The 23,088-nt window shown below is 41.2% G+C and overlaps 1 protein-coding gene and 1 long non-coding RNA gene across 2 annotated transcripts in view; one reads left to right on the top strand and one right to left on the bottom strand.

The window, feature by feature from the left end:
* Nucleotides 1-4,494: 4,494 nt before the first annotated feature.
* DNASE1L3 (deoxyribonuclease 1 like 3) lies at nt 4,495-19,877 on the bottom strand. The gene is made up of 8 exons (XM_019536870.1): nt 19,572-19,877; nt 15,372-15,460; nt 14,036-14,128; nt 13,213-13,325; nt 11,013-11,125; nt 8,983-9,140; nt 5,764-5,860; nt 4,495-4,757 (listed from the first exon to the last, which is right to left on the bottom strand). The coding sequence occupies exons 1-8, from the start codon at nt 19,701-19,703 to the stop codon at nt 4,638-4,640; spliced, it is 915 nt and encodes a 304-aa protein (XP_019392415.1). The 5' UTR covers nt 19,704-19,877; the 3' UTR covers nt 4,495-4,637.
* The window catches only part of LOC109311299, an 18,562-nt gene continuing 14,134 nt past the window's right edge, over nt 18,661-23,088 (top strand). The window contains exon 1 of the long non-coding RNA XR_002101465.1: nt 18,661-18,771. This is a non-coding gene — a long non-coding RNA (uncharacterized LOC109311299). The remainder of the gene's footprint in view (nt 18,772-23,088) is intronic.

Below are 23,088 nucleotides of genomic sequence, written 5' to 3'. Positions count from 1 at the left end.
CGGCCAATCTCGGGTGGGTGCACATGCACCCGCAAGCACTCCCTATGCATCACCAATGTTTCTACCTATTTACATTCTCACTGACATCCTGCCACACTTTCAGCTTCTCTCATTCCTTGGAGTCTCAGTACAGCAGAGACCCCCTATGTCTGAAGAAGGGTGTTTGTGCCCGAAAGCTTTTTAAGAACTTTTTTACGGCTACTTGGTTGGTCTAATAAAAGATATTGCATCTACTCAAAAAAAAAAAAAGAAAAGAAAAGAAAAAACTAGTCTGCCTTGATTCAACAAAGCACTTATGTGTGTATTTAAATATAGCCATGTGAGCAATCACATCCTTAGTCAGCAAAATGCATAAGTGTTTGCTTTATCTCACATGCCTGCAAAACTGAAATGTGATGGAGTTCCTTGTTGAAAACACTGTTGGTGACTTTCTGCTTTTAATTTTTTTGCCATTGTCTTTGGCTCTGGCATTCAGTATAACAACAGAGCCATTGTGATCACACACACTCTACTTTTGAGTGTGCATGTGGTGGTGGAAAACCTGAGCCTGAAGCTTATTCATATTCCTCTTGATTCCTGTTGATGTCAGTGGGATTTAGATTAGGCTTTTGTTTATGAGGTTTCTTTCTGGTGCTGCTCTTGCACCTCCAGTTTGTGTGTCATGGGGGAAGAGGGTAGAGTGATAGCTGTGGGATGGCAGGAAGGGAGGTAGAAGACTAAAGTGATAGCTTTTGAGATTATGCAGACTCCGAATTGTTTTAAATAACTTTTTGCTATAGATAACTGGTGTGAAAATTGAAACAAATACAGAGGCAGATACATCAGTGATAGAAGTCAAAGTTTAGAAATTAGCAGAGAATCTCTAAAAACCAAAACACTGTTTGTATTGACATAGCAGTTGCTCAGCTGTAAATCACAAAATGCTCCACGAAGATGAGTAAGCCTGTTACACATGGGGGAACTTTGTACACAGAGGAGTATAAGAGACCAGTAGTGGCCTCAGGGGAGGGTAAACTGGGCAACCGCCCAGGATCCCACACTTTAGAGGGCCCTGAAATTTTGCAACAAATGTTTTTTTGGGGGGGGGGGGTGAAGTTTTTGCAAGGAAGTGGCTCTATTTGCATTTTAACACTTGACTATTTATCAAATTCCCCCAAAGAATATTAAAAAGATTCACGATACGTAGGTCATTATAATTAAGCCTCTAAGGGGCCCCAAATGACTCTCCTGCCGAGGGCCCCAACAACCCTAAGGCATCACTGATGGGATGTACCGAAGGCCATACTGCTACACTGTGGCATAACTGGGAATAGAATCCAGTTTGCCTGACTCCCACACTTGCGCACAGTCCCTTCAATCACAGGTGTCCCGTATACATTTATTCACATCTTTTAGCTCTCCGTTGTGTGTACACCATGAACGATTAAACATTGGTAGGTGCTCAGAACGAAGGTATGGCTAGAGTCCCTGGGGGATCTTGTATCAGTTTTTGTGCGTTACATTCTTTACTCTTTATGGAAAACTAACAGGAGATTATTAGGCTTGAATGTCATCTCCTGATCATGCTCCAGGGAACATGAATCTTATTGCACCTCCATGCCGTATATTGTATCTAACAGGAGCTTTGCACCATCCCACCATGAGGTACGTGGATAAGCACACTTTTTCCTGTATAATTGTTAGATGTCTGATCCTCTGGATAACTGCATCTAAAGAGTGACTTAAGGTAACATTGTGTCTGGGGCAAAAATAATTACTTCAGTTGTATTTTTTCAGATTTTAGATGAGGACTACAGCTGAAGATTAAACACACAAGACATTTCAGTAAAATACAGTGACATTTTTGTGAGTACCTTAAAAAATCTGCCCATTTTTGTATTCAAAGCGATCCTCGTTTCTTTGTACATTACTTTCTGATAGTTGCCGAAAAGACAGGCAGTGCATATTAAGACGTACAAAGCCTGGAAATGGTAGTTGCTTTGTAAATAAAATATGATATTTGCTTTGTCTTTGGCTTGGCTTTGTCTTTAGTACACTATAACCAGGCAAGATGATGAAATTAGGAGCACGTCTGCATGATTGATTTAGTCATAAAATAGTAGAGTGGGCTGTTGTTATAGCTATGATGATCCAGAAAAAAATGATAGTCAAGGAATTTTGTGGGTGACTTATCTTTTATCAGACCAACTGCACAGCTGGGAGGAACAAGCATCTATGTCCCTCACAACTATACAGTTAGTCCAATGAAAGATATCACCACAAAAATCCTTAGGCTTAAAGTGACATATGAGGAATGCAGCCTCTAGTTCTGTGCTGGGCATGTACTGATATCTATGGTACACCTGTTTGCTGGTGCACAGCCAACGTGAATGCTCTATCTGCTTCCAGATATAGCACGGGTAGAACAAATGCACTGTTCTTCACTGAGGTGCTCCCAGTGGGTCCTCTGCCTTATCTGTCATTTTAAAATTAATTCCTGCAGAACATCTCTTTTCCCACTAACTTGATCCATTATAAAGTTATTTTCTATCTTCAAATCCATTTTCCTCGTGGAATAAGCTTCCGCACAGACGCATCTATCTTATCCTTTTAAATCGAGCATCTTATTTGCCTTTTCCTTCCTTCTCATATTCTTTACTTCATTGTGTTAGGCATAACATTTTTATACAAAGCTTGGATATTTGTGGCATTAAACAAAATTATCCATTGCAATTTTAAAATGACCTGTTATGGAATTTGCTACTACAAAGGGTTTTGGGGCAAAATGCAAATAAACTTTATAAAAGCTAGAAGCAATAAAAGTTTTTGCTATTACTAGGCTATATTGGAAATGGCAATGTTGCTTTATTAGGAAAGTCCACAGGAGACCTCTCCTGATCTGCAGTCACACCTGAGGTTTGTGGAAGGAAAGATGAATGTAAGCCACAGGAAGAGTGATTGGCTTATGGTGGAGTGAGAACAAACAGGGCATTGTTACTTCCCGGCTACTTTCATGAAGAAAAGGGAAATAGCTTTTTTAAGATGCCATTTCTGTAATTCTGTGGGAGAAAATGACTTCTGCCTCTAATGCAGAACACCACAAATGTGGAAAGCCTTTGATAAGTCTTAATTCAGCAGAAACGTGACAGCTACCACTGTACTGTCATGGACAGATTTTAACCCTGCTCCTTCCCAGGTCTCCAAAATATCATTCATGTTGTTTTTACTAATGTCAGCACTAATTAGCCTGATCTCTGGAACTTGTCCAGAACAAGTCCATCTTTCAGGGGACTAGGCATCTTGCTTAAAAGCTTAGATATCTAAGATAGCTTTAATTTATAAATAACTTTCACTATCACTAATCAGAGTTTTATATATATATATCCAAGAAATGGGAATGGATGCATGGAATAAATGGGAAAGCATTCACAAAGAGAAGTTCTTCATCTAAAAAAAATGTTCAGCTAAAAGATAATAAAATGAAGCAAGCAGGACTCATGATAGAGGTGATATCTTTTATTAGGCCAACTAGATTTTTGCAAAAAAAAAATTCTTTAATTGCAAGCTTTTGCATTAGGCATCAGAGATAAGATTGTAAAAGTTCTCCTCGGTAGAAATGAAAGTTCACATTTCATAGGAGAGTTGAAGATGTGGTAAAATCTCCTGTTTGGAAAAGTTAATTTTATATGCAGATTAGGCTCAGAGAACAGTTGGAATAATCTGTTTACCTTGAAGTTGTTTGTTGGTAAGCCCAACTTATTTGGAGACAGATTCATTTTGTTGAGTGATGGCTGAGTCAGAGCTGCATGGCAGATCCTCAGATTGGGCAAATTGTTCTTGCTCCACTGAAGTCAGTACAGCTATGAAAATTCACACCAGCTGAGCAGCTGTCTGCAAGTGCAGAACAAGAAAATGCTGCCCTCCAAGCACTAAGGAGGATTTGACACTTAAATTTCTTGTTACTTAAATGACTTCCAGAAATCAAAACTCCAGAACAGAGGTTCTCAAACAGTTTGGCATCATGTCCCCCTTTCAGTTTGTCATTCTGCTGCGCACCCCTATGAAACCATACAATGGGTAATAAAAAAGTAATCTTGTTATGCCCCTACAACCACAATATAGCCTCTTCAACAACCCAAGAGACATTTAAAGCTGTTCTTCATTTTTCTTTTTTCTTCTTTTTTCCCATTTATATGTCCCCTTTTCTTTGTTAGGCTTTCTCATCCTTTCCTTTTGCATACCTCTAGACATTTGCCTCCAGGGATGCATGTACCACAGTTTCAGAAACACAGATCTAGAATATTTAAGCATAGACTTCTCAGTCAACAAATTTACATGTAGAGCCATATACAAGCATTTAATTGACAACATCTCACTAAGGTTGTATTCAGCTTGACTGGAATCCAAAACTGATGATTTTAGTTCATTTATTTTTACTTAGCTTAAAATTGTTATAAAGACCAAAAGATTTCATTCATCTTTCTAGCTTTCACATTTAAACAAACTATAGAGGAGTTGTTCAGTAAATACTGTATTTGGGAAGAAAACATTTAACCGGAATTAAAAAAAAAAAGTTAGCTCTGTTGTGCATGTTAGATTTTTGTTGATTTTCATGAGAAATATTAAGAAGATTCTAATATTAAGAAGATCCAATGCACTTATGATGAAAAGTGGTGATTCTTCCTAGCTGCTGTTTTCATGGGCGCAAAAGATCTTGGGGAACTTCTGCTCATTTTCAGCTCAAACTCTATTGGAAAGTGGTCACTCACTGCTAGAGCCTGGGAAGTTGAAAGAAAAAAATAGTCATAGTATGTAGTATACAATACAGCTGCATTGTTGGATACCACTCTTGTCCCATGTAGTTGGTTATGTGATATGACTGCATTTTCCAGACTTGGCTCTAGAGGTGGTAACATTTCAATGGTAGGTGAAGTCCATGTATAAGTCTTATGAGTGTTCAGGAAGAAGGTGAGATCAATTTTATAAATAAAGCATTGTACAGCAAGAGCAATATGAATACTATTGTTTCTGTCACTCTGAGAGAAGTAGTTTGTTTAGTCTGAAGTTGGGCAGAAGATAGTAGCGGATCCAGGAATGTGGCAAAGGGGGTGCAGCTGCCCACCCTGTTAGCTGTGCTGTGCATATTCACTGCCCTGTCAGCGCAGAGTCTGGCTGGAGCCCTTGTTTTTCCATGCCTCTGGAGCTCAGGGATTGAACACTACTATTGTTCATCCTTCCCTTTCTTCCTCCTCCCCTCTGGACTCCAGAGCTGCATAAAAGCGGAGCTCTGGCCAAATCTCATGCTGAGAGTTCACATGTGCAGTGCAGCCAAAGCAGTTGAAACTGTGCCACCCCACCTCTGGAACCACCCCTGGCAGAAGGCAGGGCAGGGTGGCACCTTAGAGACTTGCTTGTTCAGAGATATGTTAGTTTTCACGTGTGACAGCCCACTTCATCAGATGCTACGAATGGACTTATGCTGAGTGACTCCAGGCTGAAAGTCTTGCGGGAGTGTGATCATTTAACCTCACCATTTTGAAAATTCCTCTCTCCCATTCTACAGTGTTTACTACTTCTAAGAGACAAAACAGTCACACACCTGCTGAAGCTGATGGTCCTCTCAGTGAACAAGCTGCACATGAAAACATTTTGGCATTGTGTGTGTGGAGTAGGAATCAATGCATTCAATGCATACCATCCAGAAATGGTCTTTGACCAGACCAATTCATCATTCAGTGCTGCAGAGGTGGTCTGTTAATGCAAAACCATGGAAGGATCACATACCTGTTCTTCAGTCAGATTAAAAGCATTCTGGAAATCAAAGATATGTGTAGAGCTTGGGACAACAGCCTTGATGAGCTGCTTTCCAGCGATCACGATTCTAAAGAAAGCAGAGAACCATTTAGATGTGTCCATCCCAACCACACCTTCTTAGATATCTGTCTGATTGAAGCTAACTCTGATGTTGTGTGTCTACTTAGCAACATGTAACCAGGGCAACAACACTCTCACCATTAACAACTTCTCTGCTGCACGTTCTCAGTCCCGGTGTCCTGCATAGATCTTCAGGGAATCCGTAGATGTGTATTACTTGGTAATGTCGCATTCATGCAGGAAACAGAGCTAAGCGGATCTCCTCTCCACACTAAGCACTGGGCAGGGTTGCCATTCCTCATGATATTGCTGTGAGCCTCACCAGCTGTAGTGTTCTTATAAAAGCTCCAGCACCTGAGACATAGTGATCAATCATAGGGGAACTGCAGCTTTCATTGAAGTATCATTCTTTGCCCTCGGGTTGTGGAGGAAAGCCTAGAAATGTGTCCTAAGTACGCCATAAAGGCTCACAGATCAGAAGGCAAAGGAAAAACAAACTCAAACTTTACATACAAAGGCTCTGATTTCCCATTCCTATAGGAGGACCGGGGCTCATGTCCTTTGCAGAATCTGCTGCTCTTCCTCAAATTAAAGCCTTAGCCAGGTTCCTGACTGCTCAAATCTATGCCATTTACTAGACTGTAAAATCAATGTCCCCTTTCTCCCAGGAGAGCTCAGTCTGTTAACAGAAGCTGCATTTGATTGACTGATAAACACATAAGGTATGATCTATTTATTGAACACCCACAAATATTGAAGGCCTTCACTATAGTGTTTCCCCTGCTCCAGCCACTGGTGGCCAGGTACTGGAAGACAGGCAAAGATCTCTGTCTGACTTATACGAGGGTCTTAACATGTGAGTAGTGTGGAGCTAGGCCATATCTGGTGGCCAGCAGGGCAAATCCCCAGTATGGACAATGCCCAAGTCAGTGGGAGTTTGGGTTGTTCTATAACGAGGCTCGTCCTATAATGGCCATGTCATTGCTCCACCATTCACTGCAGCTGTCATGAGGGTTGCATGGTCAAGAGAAAGTTTCCTTCACAGTTCTGTTGGCTGTGGGATTCTTGCTGCTGTGAATGAACCAGGAAATGTAGCTCTGACTGTATTGGCAAAAGGGATGACCCAGTTAGAGCTGTCTGAGCAAACAGACAGGAGTGCTGAGTTCTAGTGCCACAGGTTGCTTGCAAACACAGGGCTTTATTTAGAGCCAAATTGGATTTTGAGCCTTTACAGAGCTTCACTGGCTCTCTCTGCTTGTTGCTGCTCTCTTGGAAACAAGGTTCAGGGATTTGTCAGAACCTAATCCAGAGTGATGGGAAGATGCCGTGGATGCTGACATATGGAGGATGGGCAAATTGCCTCCTCTGCAAGACGAGTGCCAGCACTGAGGCTAGACAGTGGTATTAAGGAATCAGCAGGGAGAATAGCTTACTCCAAACTGTTGTCCCATTTGGTGTCTGAGGTGAGAAAATGCACCCGTTTCTCACTGCTCTGTGTATGTGTAGAGGAGTGGGGGAGCTTTGTGCACCTAAACACTCAGTCCTCAATCTCCCATTTGACAGGGTCCCCGCACATTGCTCTTCAATGGGACAGAAGAAAAAATAAACTATGCAGTAAATGTGATACAGTCTGCTTACAGAGGGGCTCCCAAGTCAGTTGTCTCCCTCTCCTCAAAGCTGTGCATCCACGTACAGCAAATCTATGCATCTTGAACATTATCCTCCAAGTGGGATGATCCTGCCAAGAGCCCCTCTCAACTGACATTGCCCCAATTACTTATGTGCCCTGCTGGAGGAGGAACATCATGTAACCAAATGAGTTTTCCTTTTTTGTGCCCCCAGGGGGTGGAGGTGGGATATAACATATGACAAAATGCTCTGTGAATCGGAAGACTTGTTTAGTATGCTGAGGTGTTGCTTATTTAGGATGGGACATTTGTGCGAGGGGGAAAAAAAGAGCACAGATAAATTGTAGGAAGGTTGCTGGTTGCCTCTGGGATGCTTGGTTCAAACACCCATGGGCAGAGCCTGCGAGTGTTGTTCATGTTCTACGCCCAAGCTGTTGTTAGTCTATTTACTATTAGCTGGGTGATGCCAGGTAGACAGCTACTACATGCAGCAAACCCAGACCCATTGTCTGGCTCTCAGGGCACAGTGGAATTGCTCCAACTCAGCTCTGGATGGAGGCTACTGTCAAAAGAATAACTGGGCAATTGCAAGTTCCCCAATCTAGCTGGAAATACTCTGCTCATAGTGTCATTTGTGGTCGCATCAGCTACTGTGATTTTGGATTTAAATCACAGCAAAAGCCCAGCACCTAAAAGGGAAGCAATCATATGGTCCCTAATTAGTTCTTTGGACTTGGATCCTCAGACAGGTTTAGACAGCAAATTTCTGATGGCTTCATTGAGCATTAGGTACCTAAATGCTCTGAGGGCCAAAACCTTGGAGCCCAGTATTGAAAGCTTTGTATTTAAACAAGCTATAATAATGTAGCAATTCAAAGCAGTAGTTTCAATGCATATATCACAGGACCTCAGGTATCTGAATCCCCTAAAGTCCCCCTTGATAAAGGAAATCAAAAGAGTTAAGGGTTTTTAAGGCTGTACTTGCTAATGAGCAGGATGTTTATTGTCCATAAACCATTCTGTTTATCATAGGAGCATGGCTTGCCATCTGGAGCACTAGGAATCTTAGCCTTAAAGCAAAACCTGATTTTTGCATTTGTCATTTGAAAAGATAAGAGCAGTAACCAAAATAAGGAGCTTATTGTAACTGTAGATCCTGAAAACCACTCATTATTGATCAGGTTGTCTTTGCAGGGGTGCCTTTCACTTAGTTAATGTTTGTTAAAGCTCTCTGAAGATGCAAACTGCTATATAATTGCCTGTTATTCATCTCAGTGTACGGGTGTTTCTAATGCTGGTTCTCTGGGAAACTGCTCACCAACGAAACCTGCACGTTTCTTTGTAGTTATGATTAAAAGGATTCTTATCGCCCACTCCAACTGAGCTCTGCATAACCTTTGAAGCCATAACACACAGTATTTGAAAGGCATTGCCAGCATTCTGTATAATCCCTTTAGGGTTTTTTTGAGCAGGGAGCATTTCGCAAGTGAACTATTATTACCTGTCATATGGGCATCTTGTGCTCCCTTTAACTGTTGTGTCATTGGTGTCGCCAATTAACCACACAAATTCAGATTGAGTTTTCAGCCTGATGTCCTTCCAGTGTTTTTTTGCAACATAGCCACAGCCAGCATTGAAGTCTCCCATGAAGATAAAGTTCTGGAAAGCAGGATGGTAAGAGAAGTTAGTGAAATCATCACTACTAATAAATCCTTAAAGATACTATTTAAAAATCTCAATAAAAACAGAGGTTTCTGAGTACAGAAATAAGATTAATACAAAGGTCCTGATGCTTATCACAGGGAATGTATCAGGTCATAATCTTTCAAGATGTAACTTCAGTGATATCCATGGCATTCCGAACGGGGTGTATTTTGGCCTAATAGTAGCCTTTACGTTGATTTAAAAAGGAACATGATTGGGCTATTAGAATACAGAGAACTTCAGCAAAGTTCGTAACTGTCTGAAGGCTGGTCAGACATGAGATGGCTCCAAGCCAGATTTTTATCTCAGCTCATTCATCTGACCAGGATCCAGTTCTAAACTTACCTTGACATTTTTAGACCCAAATATCCCCCAGAACTGGTGCCTCTGGGACATTCAGACACTAGATCCAAAACTCAGAACTTTTGTTCAGATCTGGCTTATTATGGAAAGCCTGAAAAGGCAGACACTGCTCCAATTCAGTAACTCTAAGGAGCCAAGGTTAACATTTGTTGGTTTGGTTTGGTTTGGCTCATGTCATATCAGATTACTTGACAGTGTTCTTTAAATAATAGTTTTTTTCATGTTATTTGGGAAGCATGTGGGTGGAGGATGGATGTGTACATATGCAAATGTGGACATTTAGTTTAAAAAGAGAAAAAAATCCAGCAATCTAGTTAAGCTTCTGTATTTCATGGTAGAAGATATGAAAGGATTGTTTTAAAATATTATTTGATTTTTTTATGCTGGGGCTTTCCTTTGAGGAAGTTGTTTCTTTGCGTGTAAGCACTGTGGTAAGGGAAGAACTGAAATGAAACCAGAACACCAAGCTTGGGAAAAGTTCTTTAAACTACTTGTTGGAGCCAAACTGTATAGTTTTTAATTGCCCCAAACAAAGTTTAAGAATGCAGTTCTCATACCATGTCCACAAGATGATCAAAGTTCCTATGATGCCACTTAAATTTCCTCTCTAAACACAGGGGTGTAGGTTGTAGCCGTGTTGGTCTAAGGACATAGGCAGACAAGGTTCTTTGGGTGAATCTGATATCTTTTATTAAACCAACTTAAATAGTTGGAAAACAATTTTTAAGTAAGCTTTTGGGTTCAAAAACCCTTTGTCAGGCTGAGGAAGTTTCAGCAGTTGGTGTGTGCTCTTCCTGGATGGAATGAAGAGTAAAGAAGCCAGAGGCCGGGCTGGTCTGCATGCAGGATAGGCAGTCAGTGAAGATGGAGATTGAGCAGTCAATGGGTGAGAGACAGGCTGGGTGGGGGGAGAGAAGGGGATGAATAGTGGAGAGGTACCTGGGCAGTCAGATGTCAGGCAGGTTATAATGTGTCATAAATCCAATGTCTATATTTAGTCCATGATTTTTAGCATCCAGCAGGTTGATGAAGATCATGGGCTCCTGCTCTCTCCAGGAAACAATGTTAGATAGTCCTGTTCATAAACTTATCCAGCACCCTCTTGAAAGCAGTGGAGTGTCTGCACTGCTACTTCAAGACTGCTCTACAACTTCACTCTTGTGAGAGCTAGAAACCAGCCTAAGTTTATTAACAGCCAATTTATGCCCCTTTTGTTATTGTAATTAAATAGCTGTTCTCCCTCTCTGGTGCATACTCATGGAGAGGTGTTTGTCTTTGTGGAGAGAAATAAGGGGAGTCTGGCACAATCCACCTTTGAAAAACATACACACTACAGTTTATCTTATTTCCCATACGCAGATAGGCTGGAAATGGGCAATTTGAGCTTCACTCTTCTCTCTGCCTCAAGCCTATGTTTAGTATAAACTAATTAGGAGTGTACATTTGAACTTCAAGGTGACTAACCTTAGATTTCCACTGCTGTTTCACATCTAAATAGACATCGTAGAGTTCATCAATTTCTCGCACAGCTGTTTCAGGGGTTGTGTGCTGAGGGATTATCACAAAGTCTGAGACAGCTTCGAGGCAAAGCAAAATAACATGAAAAAAATCACTTCATAAAGGTTAGAAGACATTTAATCAAACAGGTCAGAAAAAACTGGATGAAATGGAAAATAAGCATGTGCTCTTCTTTTAGAAAAAGGGGGTTTCTAGTTAAAAAAAAAAAAAAAAAACAAAAAACAAAAAACCAACAAAAACTCTTTATTCAAGCAACTTTTTATGAGTATAGTTAAAATAAGTCTTAATGATACTCCCATTAAGCAGCTTTTCTTGCGACCATGCACATAGAACCTTATGTCTCTTGGGGAAGCAGATCTAACCTTTAAAACTTTGAAACAAATGTTTTTCTGTATTGTGAAATCTTATAAATGTGTACGTTTAGGGATCATGTTAACAGTAAGTCTAACAAATGTTTTAGTAAGACTTAATCCTATGTCATGCTGAGTGTTTTAGTCCTGGTCCAACAGTTTTAAAGCATGAATTCATCCCATTGCAGCTACTTGCATACACAGAGCTAAGCTCCTGCACTAGTACAGGGGTGCTCAATGTCTGGATCTGGCCTGCAGCACCATGTCATCTAGCCACAGTGGCACTGCCCCCTTGCTAGAAGTCCATGGGAAGCCTTGGGCACTGCACACTGGATCTGGCACCCAATCCCAGGGCTGGGTGGGGGTGGCACTGGGTCCCAGAACTCAATTTTGCTGTGGGGGGTTGGGAGGAGGCAGCACTACCCCCTGGGATCCTGGTGTGGAAGCGGGTGGTGATGGCCCTCTGGTCTGCAATCCTGGTACGTGAGGGATAGCACCAAACCCCTGGGACCCAATCCCAGCACGCAAGGGGTGATGCTGGAACTCCAGGGCTTGACTGGGCTCATAGATGGCCTGACCCAGCTCGTGGCCAGGCTCTGGGCCACTTCTCTGGCTCATGGGGCTAAAAGGTTGAGGACCACTGGTCAAGTATTCTGCTGGGTCAGGACCAGAATGCTCAGTACATAATGCTGGGGTCAGCCACCTACAGCCTGCAAACTAGATCTGACCCACCAAACAACAGCATCTGACTCAGGACATCAGCAGTGGGACAGGAAAAAATGACAACAGTGTTGGACAAATGTTTCAGCAGTAAATTGGTGGATGGAAGAAGCAGTGACACCTGCAACATGAGCGATGGCCTGACTTTTGACTGAGCTGCGTTATTTGGCCTACCACTCCTAATAGGTTGCTTACCCCTGACTTCATGCAATCAAACCTTAAGAGTCCACCTGTTAGAGTTCCTTTTGACATGACTGTGATCAGTAATGTACCACATGTTGCAAGTTTGAAGGTTTTGCCACATAGGAAAAAAACCCACTGTCTGCTTTTCTTTTAGCTGAAAAATATCCAATGTGAAGGTGAAATGGCTTCTTCCAAGGACCTATATCTTTTATTTAACTAAATATTAACAGCACTATTGCATGCATTCTCCCATTGCTAACACCTTTCTCATATGATATATGATGTCAGCATGGTTTGTGGTGCTGGTCGCATGAGAAGCCATGAGCCCTACAGAAAATCAGTAACTATACTAGCTTGTATTGCTGTATCAGCAGCAGTCAAAGCACATTTGTATCATACCATCAGTGCAAACCTGGAGACACAAGTCTAGATTGTATTTATGAAGAAATCAACAATGAGCGACCTTTTACTTCTCCGTCTTTGATTAGGGGAACTAGAGCCGATTCTGAGAAATCCCGAGTACCTGTTGATCTTGGTGAGAAATGAGTGCCTGGTATGTTACTGGACCGTGTTTTGCAGGTGAACTGTTTGCCATGAGAGAGGTCTTGTGACATAAGATTTCTGACACTTTCATCTGTCCTGTGCCATGCACATGGCCTAGTAGAGGGGGTGAAACTTCCTTTCCAATTTGCAACTTTTTGACAATCCTACGATTAAAATGAGTTCTAAATGTTGAGGTCTGTTTGCAGTGAAGCTACTATGTCCCTGAACATTCTCCTTGCAGTTCTACAGCAAGCTACCCACACCCATGATATCCTGCTTATAGTGAAACTCAGTCTTACTCACTGTTTTCTCATTTTATTTATCGAAATCAGCTCTTGGTGATGTCTTACCACTTCTTGGAGACTGGAACCGGACAACAAAGGGTTCTCTAGAAAAAGCATCTTCATCCCCAGGCTGACGGTCAGGATACTGATAGGTTTGCTTCACTGATACCAGTTTTGGTCTGCCACACAATAGGATCCATATAAAGAATATTACATATTGTTCTTACTGACAGCTTGCTCAGGTTTGTTTCTGTAGTCAGTGATTTTCTTGGTAGTGGTAGAAGTTACGTTATATTACAGTTGTGAGGACCTTACAAAATATCAGTATGATAGGTAGTTTGAATAAGAGCATGCTTCAACATCAGCTGTGATTCCTAGATCAAGTAGTTAGCATTTGCTTTGCATCCAAAGACTGAAGCTTGGTAAAAATAATAGCTGCAACAAAAACTGAGGTCAATCCCAAATCTAGGCAAGGACTAATTCCATAAATGCAGAATGGGAATCTACTGTTTTGGGGGGTTTTTTTGTCTGAAGCTGTTGGTTTGGATGAATGATTATCACCAAATTGGTGCATGTGGAGAAACAGAAGATGAAATCCTAACGCTGTTTAAAACCAGTGAAAAAGTTGCCATTGGCTTCAGTGGGGCCAGGAGTTTACTTGGTCTCTAAACAGCCAGGATCCAATCTAGGTAGGGCTTTCTGTGTCGAGTAGAAGCCTGATTGCTATTCGGGCATGAAAGGGAAGCCAGTGCAGGCATGTGAGAGTTGGCATACCAGAGTCCCCGGCACTGACATTGCTAAGGCAATGCACAGCTATATTCTACACTAGTTTGTAATCCCCATGGTGTAGGTACAGTTTGCAAAAGGAAACAGTAGAGGATTCACTTACCTATAGATGAAAGCATATTGTTCCTTATAGGTTTTTCTTCCTAATCGTTCACTAATCACATACTTGAATTCTTTTTCTGTTCCATTTGAGAGACTAAAAAGAGAATGTTTAAGTGGATGTCTCTGTATATAACAATTAGGTTTCCATTTAAATTTACATGAGTGAACATGTGCAAGGGTCAGAAAAAGTGACTTTTTGTGGTGGGTTACAGAGATAAGAGACTGACAATTGTATATTGTATTGCGTGGTATATTCACTCATTGTTTTCCTTATAAAACTTTCATTCTGCTCTTTTTTGACCTTGAGCTCATACCAGGCTATTTGTTCTTTTTCCATATCACATTTCTATTCAGTTGTACATTATTATTTTCCAGAACAGTAAGTAATGGGTGCATCATTTTAATGTCAATATTATCTCTATCTAGCAAAGTCATTTTGTATTAATATTACTACCTTTTTCTGTGTCAGTTTATCAATTAACTTTTTCAAAGCCCACTTTAATCAGACATTTATGTCCAAGATGGTATGTGAATTTGTGTTAGATGTCTTCAATAAGACAATTAGGGGCATGGAACACTTTCTTGTGAAGAGCGTTTGAAAAGATTGGTACCCTTTGCCTTGGAAAGGAGTAAAAAAGATACCTCATAGTAAAAATGTATAAAATAATGCAGGTGGTAGAGAAAGTAAGTTGGAAGCCTTTTATCTGCCTGTCTCATAGTTTCTGGGTTTTTGGCTGTAGCCATGTTGATCTAAGGACATAGGCAGGCAAGGTTCTTTGAGTAGATGTGATCTCTTTTATTACCCAGTTGGTCTAATAAAAGATATCACATCTACTCAAAGACCTTTGCCTGCCTGCCTCATAGTTTGATATTTAAGGTGGAAAAGTTCAAAATTGACAAACAGAAATATTTTTTTTGCAGGATGTATAATTAGATTGTGGAACTCATTGCCACTGGATGTAACTGAGGCCAAAAACAGAATAAGTCGAAGAAGGATTGGATTTTTTATGTAAACAATGGGAACATGCAGAGGTATAATAGCTAAGGCTAACTGGCTAAATTTAGAAAGTGAGATAAAACCTCGTTAAGGCTTTAATCTCTGATTTCCAGGGATTAGTTTAGGTGGAAATTCTTTGGGGCCAGATTATTGCCTGCTGTAGGCTTCTCACACCTTTCTCTGAAACAGCTGGCACCGACTTCCTTCAAGGGTACTACGCTATATGAAGCATGGTTCTGACCCAGTATGGCAATTCCTATTTGTCTCTGTTTTCCCGCCACTTCTCATGACTTCATGGTCTTGCTTATGTGTTTCAGTGTACTTGAGTAGTTCACCTTACCTGTTAAGCTTCTCCATTAAAAAAGGGCATGTTTTGTTTTGGGTGTCCTTTATTTCCATCACTAGCATGATGTCACAACGAGAAATAACCTGCAATAGGAAAGGGCAAAGGGTTAGGATTGCATTAAGGGTGCATGGAAGGACTGGAAATTTAAAAAGAGACAAGAAAGAAAAGAAGAGAGAGAACAAAGCAAGCACTGAAAACCACTGGTCATGACAAGGTGGAAATGCCCTTTGTGAGACTATCTTGCAGGTGATTGGGATGGGGATGTAGATGGAGAAAGAACATGACTGTAGTGCTAGCTACTGAAGGTGAAGGGAGTGTCCTTTCTTTCCAAGCTGGGTGGTTGCCCCATGTAGCTCATTCTTATTTGAAAACTTTTATGAACCATTCAGAAAATCCTTGAGGATGTGAACAAACTCTGCCGCTGGTGAGAGAACTGTTTGTTTTCCCTAGCTGGTACTTCTGCACATCAGCCGATGCTATTTTTGTCTGTCTTCACCATCTTGTGGTTTTAACTTGTCCGCTGTCCTTTAGGCCCAGGAGCACCTTACCAAATAACTTTGCTTGCTAGGGCTAGGATTCAAAAGCATGGTTATGCACTCTAGTTCCTAGTTTGTGCTTATGAAGCTCCAGCCATATCTGTACTTAGTTGTTCCTTCTCATGTCCACACTTGAAAGTATCTAGCTAGGTACTGGGACACTTAACTACTGCACATGCCCATAATATCCACCATTCCAACTGAGGTCCATGGAGGCACATGTGCAGTAAGCTAAAGTCATTTTTGCATTTAATAATGGGATCCATGAGTGCATAAAGGACCTTGTTGGCCAATTTCCCTACCTGCATTTTGAGAATGACTATATCCACGTCTTGACTCTTTCACTGCAATGCTTACCAGACTATCATTGGTTCCTTTGCCCTCACCCCTGCTGTAGACTTGTATAAATATATGGTTTGTTTTCTTCCAGCAAATGTTGCTGTCTCTTGCTGGCTTCTGTGCTCTGACTCTCTTATGATGTCATTGGTTGGCTTCTTCTACAGGTAACTTTGGTTTAGCTAACTATGGAAGGCTGCTGTCAGATATCCAGCAAGGATGCCTGATAAAAACATAATTTTGGCTAACATTTTTTGCAGTTTCTAAAAGTGATCCATTATTCATTGTAATGTATGAACAAATAAGGTATTTTACTGCCTTGGTGTTGGAAGAGAATCGTGCTGCCTGAGTGCCTGTCTGAGCTCTTTTGTTTTGATGTTTTCCTATATAGGCAACTGACTTATTTGGGGGTATAAAACCCTCTCTCCCATGTCATTTCAAACTGAGGGAATTTAAAAACAAATGAGAGAATTAAAAAAAATGTAGAACTGCCATTAGCATGAACAAAATACATGACATTTCTTCTCAGTGAGTAACTTTCAACAACAAAAGAGATCATACAAACATAAGGGCTCACAGCTAAGTCTCAGCCACACTCATGGTCACAGTGGCTTGCAAACAACACATCATTTCCCTTATTCTCAACACCTATGAGGGTGTTTGTTATACCTGCAGCCTGTCAGGAGCACACAGGTCAAGGCTGCAGGGAACTACAGAAGTGCTACCTGGTCCCAGAACAGGACTGAGTCCTGGACACACATCCCTCTTCCACATTTCCTGGTGGCTGGCCTCTTCCTGCATAGCCTGTTAGCTGGTGTGAATCCCTGTGGGATGCACTAGGTATTTCTATCCAAGTCATGGGGATCTGGGATGCATAAGTCTTCCTGAATTCTGCCTTTGTGGCCACATAGATTTAATAGATTTCATAGACATTAGGGCTGGAAGGGACCTAGGAAGATCATTGAGGAAGGAAGGAAGTCAGCTGGGGTCACAGGATCCCAGCAAGATAAACATCCAATTGACTCTTAAAGGAATCCAGAGTACATACTTAGGTTTTGGGAGCAGCAGTGTTGTTACAAATAGGAGCCTTAATGCATCAGCACTAGTTTCTGCTGCGGTCAATCGGAGTCTTTCCACTGACTTCAGAGAAAGCTGGACTGAGCTCCTGAGAAACATCACTGGCCTGTTGGGACTGATGGCATGGAAAAAGTCAAACATATGTGTGTCTGCAAGAGCAGACCCTTGGAATAAAAGTTGTTTGGAACAGGCACTGACTTGTCTTGGTTTGGACAAGCGCCTAGTAAACTCTGGATGCAATCACTAGTTAATGTAAACATAGTATCTATTTTTTGGGTGGACAGCTGTGTCAGGCACACGAAGAGATTTTCCAGGGACTTTTCTAGAAATTTTTCTCCCCTCACATGTGATTATCATGTGTGTGAGACTAATCATTTGTGACTATGCCGTTATATATTTTAAATGTAAATATGTTAGACCCAAAGCTGGACTTACGGACCATATAGCACATGCCATTGCTGAACTATCAAGTGCAACAGTGTGCCTAGAGATATGGAAAGGCTCGTTTCAATGGTTCTTTACTTTTTTCAAAGTGGCTTAAATATAAGGACTACCACCCTCCCCCCGCCAATCAGGTAGAGCAGCTGCAAGGCAGTTATAACTTATGTCAGCTTGTACCTATCCCTTTCTCCCTGTACCTCTTCCTTCTGCTTTCCTATGCACTGATCATCACTCAGTCTGCCTTATACTCTATGCTGTCCTTTCACTGCATAGTTAGTTTATAAAGGTGCATATCTACCCTGCCTTCATCTTGTAACCCCTACATAAGATGATCAGAGTGATAGCCTTCCCACCTACAGATGCTCCCAGCATGTCCTCTACAGCTATAGAACTGGATGAAGACTGCATGGTCTGGATACCATACTATGTGGGGTTTCCCATGCACTAGGGAAATCCCTAGCTGTCCAGTTCAGGCACCATTAGGGCTGCTGTGTGTTGCAGGACCATCAAAAACCAATCTATTCTTCATATTTTCAGTAGATATTTTACATATGGAAAGGGATGTGTTGCCCTCAGTAGGAAACCTAAATGAGGTATAATGCTATACCAGGATAACTGGAAATGATACAATTTCAGGAGAACTCAAAATAGCGACAACTGAAGTAAGTTCAGTGTAAATTACTTCTGGTTTAATGGAAGCAATGGGCACAGGACAAGGTGGAAACACGGACTTCAAACTGGTTTTCAAGGAAAAGTGTCTCCATCTCAGGTACTATTTGAAGAGAGAAGAACACTAATAAATGGCCTGATACTCTAAATGTGTACTCATCTAAAACAGTTCCACGTGGATTTCTTCAATGAGCAAGTTGTGCAGTGGGTATAAAGCTACCCTTCATCAGATGTGTCCAGTGCACAATTAGAGAACATTACGAATAAGAACCTTTTACTTGCAGAGGTGCTAACCCTGATAAGGTAACATGAGACGCATCCACTTACAAAAAATTGTGAGTAATGTCTCCCCAATTCTGTTCATGAAGGCTTTAATGTATATATTAAATACTTTTAAATTATATTGTTGCTGATAAGAATAAATGTGTACATTCATGCTACTACAAATACACATTCAGCCACTGTAACATCTTTAGATGTTAGAATCTTTGAAGTAACAGATCCATAATTTTAATCCAATTGACAGTTGCAGGATTCATCTTTCAGATTATTCTGTACCCTTCTAAAAACATTGTTAGATGGCCTCTTTCAAGAAATGCTTTGAAAAAGTGGTAATGCAACTTCCTTTGAGAAAGGTTAGAAATCAGGGTCTTGACTCATAAATCGGTGCTCTTGTACTGATCCTTTATGAAGAAGGTTTAATGTCTGGTTATACTGTCCAGCTAACAGAAGTATCATGCAATGATGATTTTTCTTAATGAGACAGGCACTTCGGATTTACCATTAAAGAAATAAGGCTAATGATCAAACTAAATGAAAGCTTTCTAAGTAAAAAACCAAAGCAAAACTATTTTTCTTGCACATTGTACAGTCAGACTCTTTCCTCATAATTCTAAATTTCCAAAGGAAACTAGAATTTTTATATTTAGATGAGCTCGCAACTAAAACTTGCCAACCAGACATTTTTGGTCTACAGATATATATTTTACTACTAGCTGTACAAAATGTTTTGTAATGCTTGGGCATCTATTATCTTGCAATTCAAGCATGCAGAAATAAAATAAGCCTCAAGATGAATTAGATAAAAGTCCTCAAAGAGTTCAATGTTTACTGAATCCAGGAGCAGCGAACGTACCTTTACAATGACATCTACGACTTCAGGTATGGCTCTTTTTGCTTCTCCAAAAGTCCTCACATTGAAGGAGCAGATTTTTATGCTCAGAGTTGCATTGCAAAAGAAGAGCAACACAAAAAAGATGCCCAACATCTTTAAACCTCGGCCAAAAGTGAGCGGGTACAATCTGCTTGTGTGTGTGTGTGTTTGTGCGTGCGTGTGGAATCCTGTTTCCAGAGCTAAGGCTGCTATTTAAATTAAGTTAACTGCGGGGATCACAAACCACTTAACAAGAATTGCTGACTTCCTCCTTTTTTATTTTTATTTTTTTTGTGCTGGGCCAGGGAATGATGAGAAATTGAACTTCTGCCTCAAGGGATCACCAGAAGCTTGAAGCCAACTTCCCGAATCTGGAGGAGTTGCTCTTTCACTTTGAAACACAGCATCCCGTCCCTAGGCTTACATAAAATGTTACTGATATTAGTATTACTTTAATTGAAATATCAGTCCCAGTATGCTGGAAGCTTTCCAAACTCCAGGGGAAGTCAATCTCTGCTCTCAGGACCTCACAAACTGATTATGGCTGTCAGCTTGATTCACTGTGGGCAGCTCAAGAGAAGTGTTTTGTAAAAGGAGCCTACATGGGTGTGGGCAGAATAGGGACCTTGCTGTTGGGTTGGTAGGAGTCATCCTGGGCAAAGGAGGTTGTGGAAGAAAGCCCAGAGGTGCTTGTGTGGAAAGCTGCTGAAAGCATTGGCAAGGCTGGGCAGTGCAGAGGGCATAGCCAGGCGACAACATGTAAAGCATTTCAAGACAGCACAAATATGGTAGGGCAGATTTATGCAGGGCTTTGCATGTGGTGGCTAGAAGCCTCAATTAGATCTGCTTTGGGGATGAAAGCCCCCAAGTCCAAGTTGTTCTTCACAAAATCATACCCCATTCTCTCAGCACATGTTCATTTCTCCTCCTTGCTCCTGATGATTGTCATTGTGGTACTGGTGTAACTAGAACACCTGCCCCTAAATGCATAAAATAAAATCAACAATAGCATATTGAGAAAGAAACGCATAGCAGGATTAAGAATGTCATTCTTTGCTTTAGAATTTAGTTTACTTAGTAAACTAAAGAACTTAGCCGATTCTATGAGATGGAAGACTGAAATATCTAGGATTTAGTCAAAGGTCTGAATCACTGGACAATAGACACTAGGAAGGGAGGGCCCTTTGGGTCCAACCAATAACTGATTTAGTGACACAGGTTATCCTTGGATGAGCATGACACCTTTGGCTTTGACAAAAACACATCTTGCACAACAGCTAGCCAGAGAAAATATGGAGGGCATGCTGTCACTGCAAGCTACCCCCATTGATATCCTGATTATTGGGCAAGAATAAAGTTGCAGTTTGTTCTAATTAGAAGACACAAGATCAAAGTCTACTCTGGTCACATGCACCCTGTCAGCTTATTCCCTGTTGGTGTCATGAACCTCTCGGGTCAACTGAGTCTTGCATAATGAGTGAGCGGTTTCTGTCCTTTTTGATTGCCGTATTCATGTTCACCGCCAGGCGAATCAGTTACTGGTTGCACAACGGCAGTGGGCACAGCACAGTTTAGACAGCCCCATTTACTTGAAACCCAGTTATTTTTTATTAGCCTGGGTAAGTTACTGCCAGAATTACTGGGCAGTCTTCCATGCCACAACACACACAATTAATTTATCCACATCAACTGACTAGCCAATGACTCTCAGCAGTTTGGGGGATGGCAATAGCAACCTGCTGGTGGACTGATCTGGCCTCTGTCATCTGTGTGTCCAGGTGCTGGAGAGATGAAACAAACTTCTTTCACAGTTTCAGGAAGGTAGCCTTCCTTGTGCAGCAGTTAGGGAAATCTGCTCTGTTTACCCCAGGTCTGGACCCTGTTGTATTCCCACCACTTTGGGCTGATGGTTTTGCACTAATAGTGCAACTTGCATCTGTCAGCATCTCTGTTTCTCCACATATGTTTGTGCATTGTCTGATCTCCTCACTTGTGTCTTCTCAGCACAAGGTATCATTGCTGAAATGCCGTAATCCATGTTTCATGCCCTGTATCTTTCCTTTTATACTTCTCATGATATGTGAGTTGCATTAACAACAGCTAGGCTAGGAGCTCTCCCAGAGTGGGACCTATGGCTTGACACCAGTTGTTAGCTTTCTTGACCTGGCAGGTAAATAGCTCTTCTGTGCAGGGGCCCAGGAAGGACGGACATATTTTCCCCAATGCAATGCTGATGAATTCATAGCATGGCCTAGTATGAATGAGTCCTCACTTCTCTGTAATGAGGATATTCTGCCTGTCCTGGGCTGCATGTGCAGTGAAGCCTCACGCAAGAGTTGGCGCTTCCGCTGCTTCTCTTGGTGGCTTATTCCAATGGCTGATCAGTCTCATTGTCAAATGTGTTTTATTTCGAATTTGAATTCATCTGGCTTTCTCTCTCAGCCACTGGTTCTTATTACACCTTTCTCTGCTAGGTTAAAGAGCCATTTTGTAACCAGTGTTTTCTCCCTCTGCTGGTGCTTACATCCTGCCATCAAGTCACTTCTTGTCCTTCATTTAAAAACAAGTGGAAAATTTGGAGGCTGCTGTCTTGTCTGTGGGGCTGATACAGTAGGGATGTATCCTGGACAAGGGCTGCAGGGAGGGTAAGAGGTTCTGATAGGTACCTATAGCTCTCTTCATGGGACTGACTGCCATCTGCTTGATTTTAAAGCAGAAGGAGGAACAGGAGGTAGCCAAGTTGCAGAGTGAGGACTCTAAATGGCTTAGTACTTCACTGATGGATGCACAACTATCTTGGCAAAAGAGCAACATTTAAGGCAAAACAGAAAAGCACCAAGAAAACTGGAAAAAGAAGGTAACAATCAAAAGCAACTAAAGAAAACCTTTAAATAAATTAACAAGTAAGCAAATATAAATAACTAACAAGTCACAGCAGAGGAATGAGGCAAGCTGGGGCTTATCTCATATCAATTACCAAGAGCTGAGGTAATACAAAATGTCCTGGGAAAGAATGATACTTAAAAACCAAAAAGTCCAAGTAGCGGCTTCAAAATATTTTAAATAGGTACAAATGGAACTAACACAAAATGCAGCACTTGTCCCTTGAATGATTCGGACTAGATACAAAAGATGACAGATCTGAAAGGAGGAATGAGATGACTGTTTAGCTGAGAAACTCAGTTTAGCTCAAAATGTTCAGTGCCATATACTGTGGAAGTGGAAACATTGGCCATAAGTTAATTATCACTATATATTAATATACAGTGCCAACAGACATGCAGCAATGATTCCTCATTGAGACTGCCTGGGAGAGTGATAATGAATTAACACAGATATTTTTAAGAGAACAAGAGACACCATCAATTGGCTGGAACTCTTTTTTCTGATCATTAGTCTTATTTCTTTAATAAAATAAATAAATACTGGGAGTTCTCATACTAACATGAGATGGTGTTGAGTTCAACTCCTCAACGATGGCACATAGAGGACTTTTTAT

The sequence above is a fragment of the Crocodylus porosus genome, unplaced genomic scaffold (genome assembly GCF_001723895.1).
Source record: "Crocodylus porosus isolate Cpor-Errol unplaced genomic scaffold, CroPor_comp1, whole genome shotgun sequence".
In the NCBI taxonomy this organism is placed as follows: Eukaryota; Metazoa; Chordata; order Crocodylia; family Crocodylidae; genus Crocodylus; species Crocodylus porosus.
Note: the sequence above shows the minus strand (reverse complement) of the source record. Positions and strands in the feature narration are given on the sequence as shown.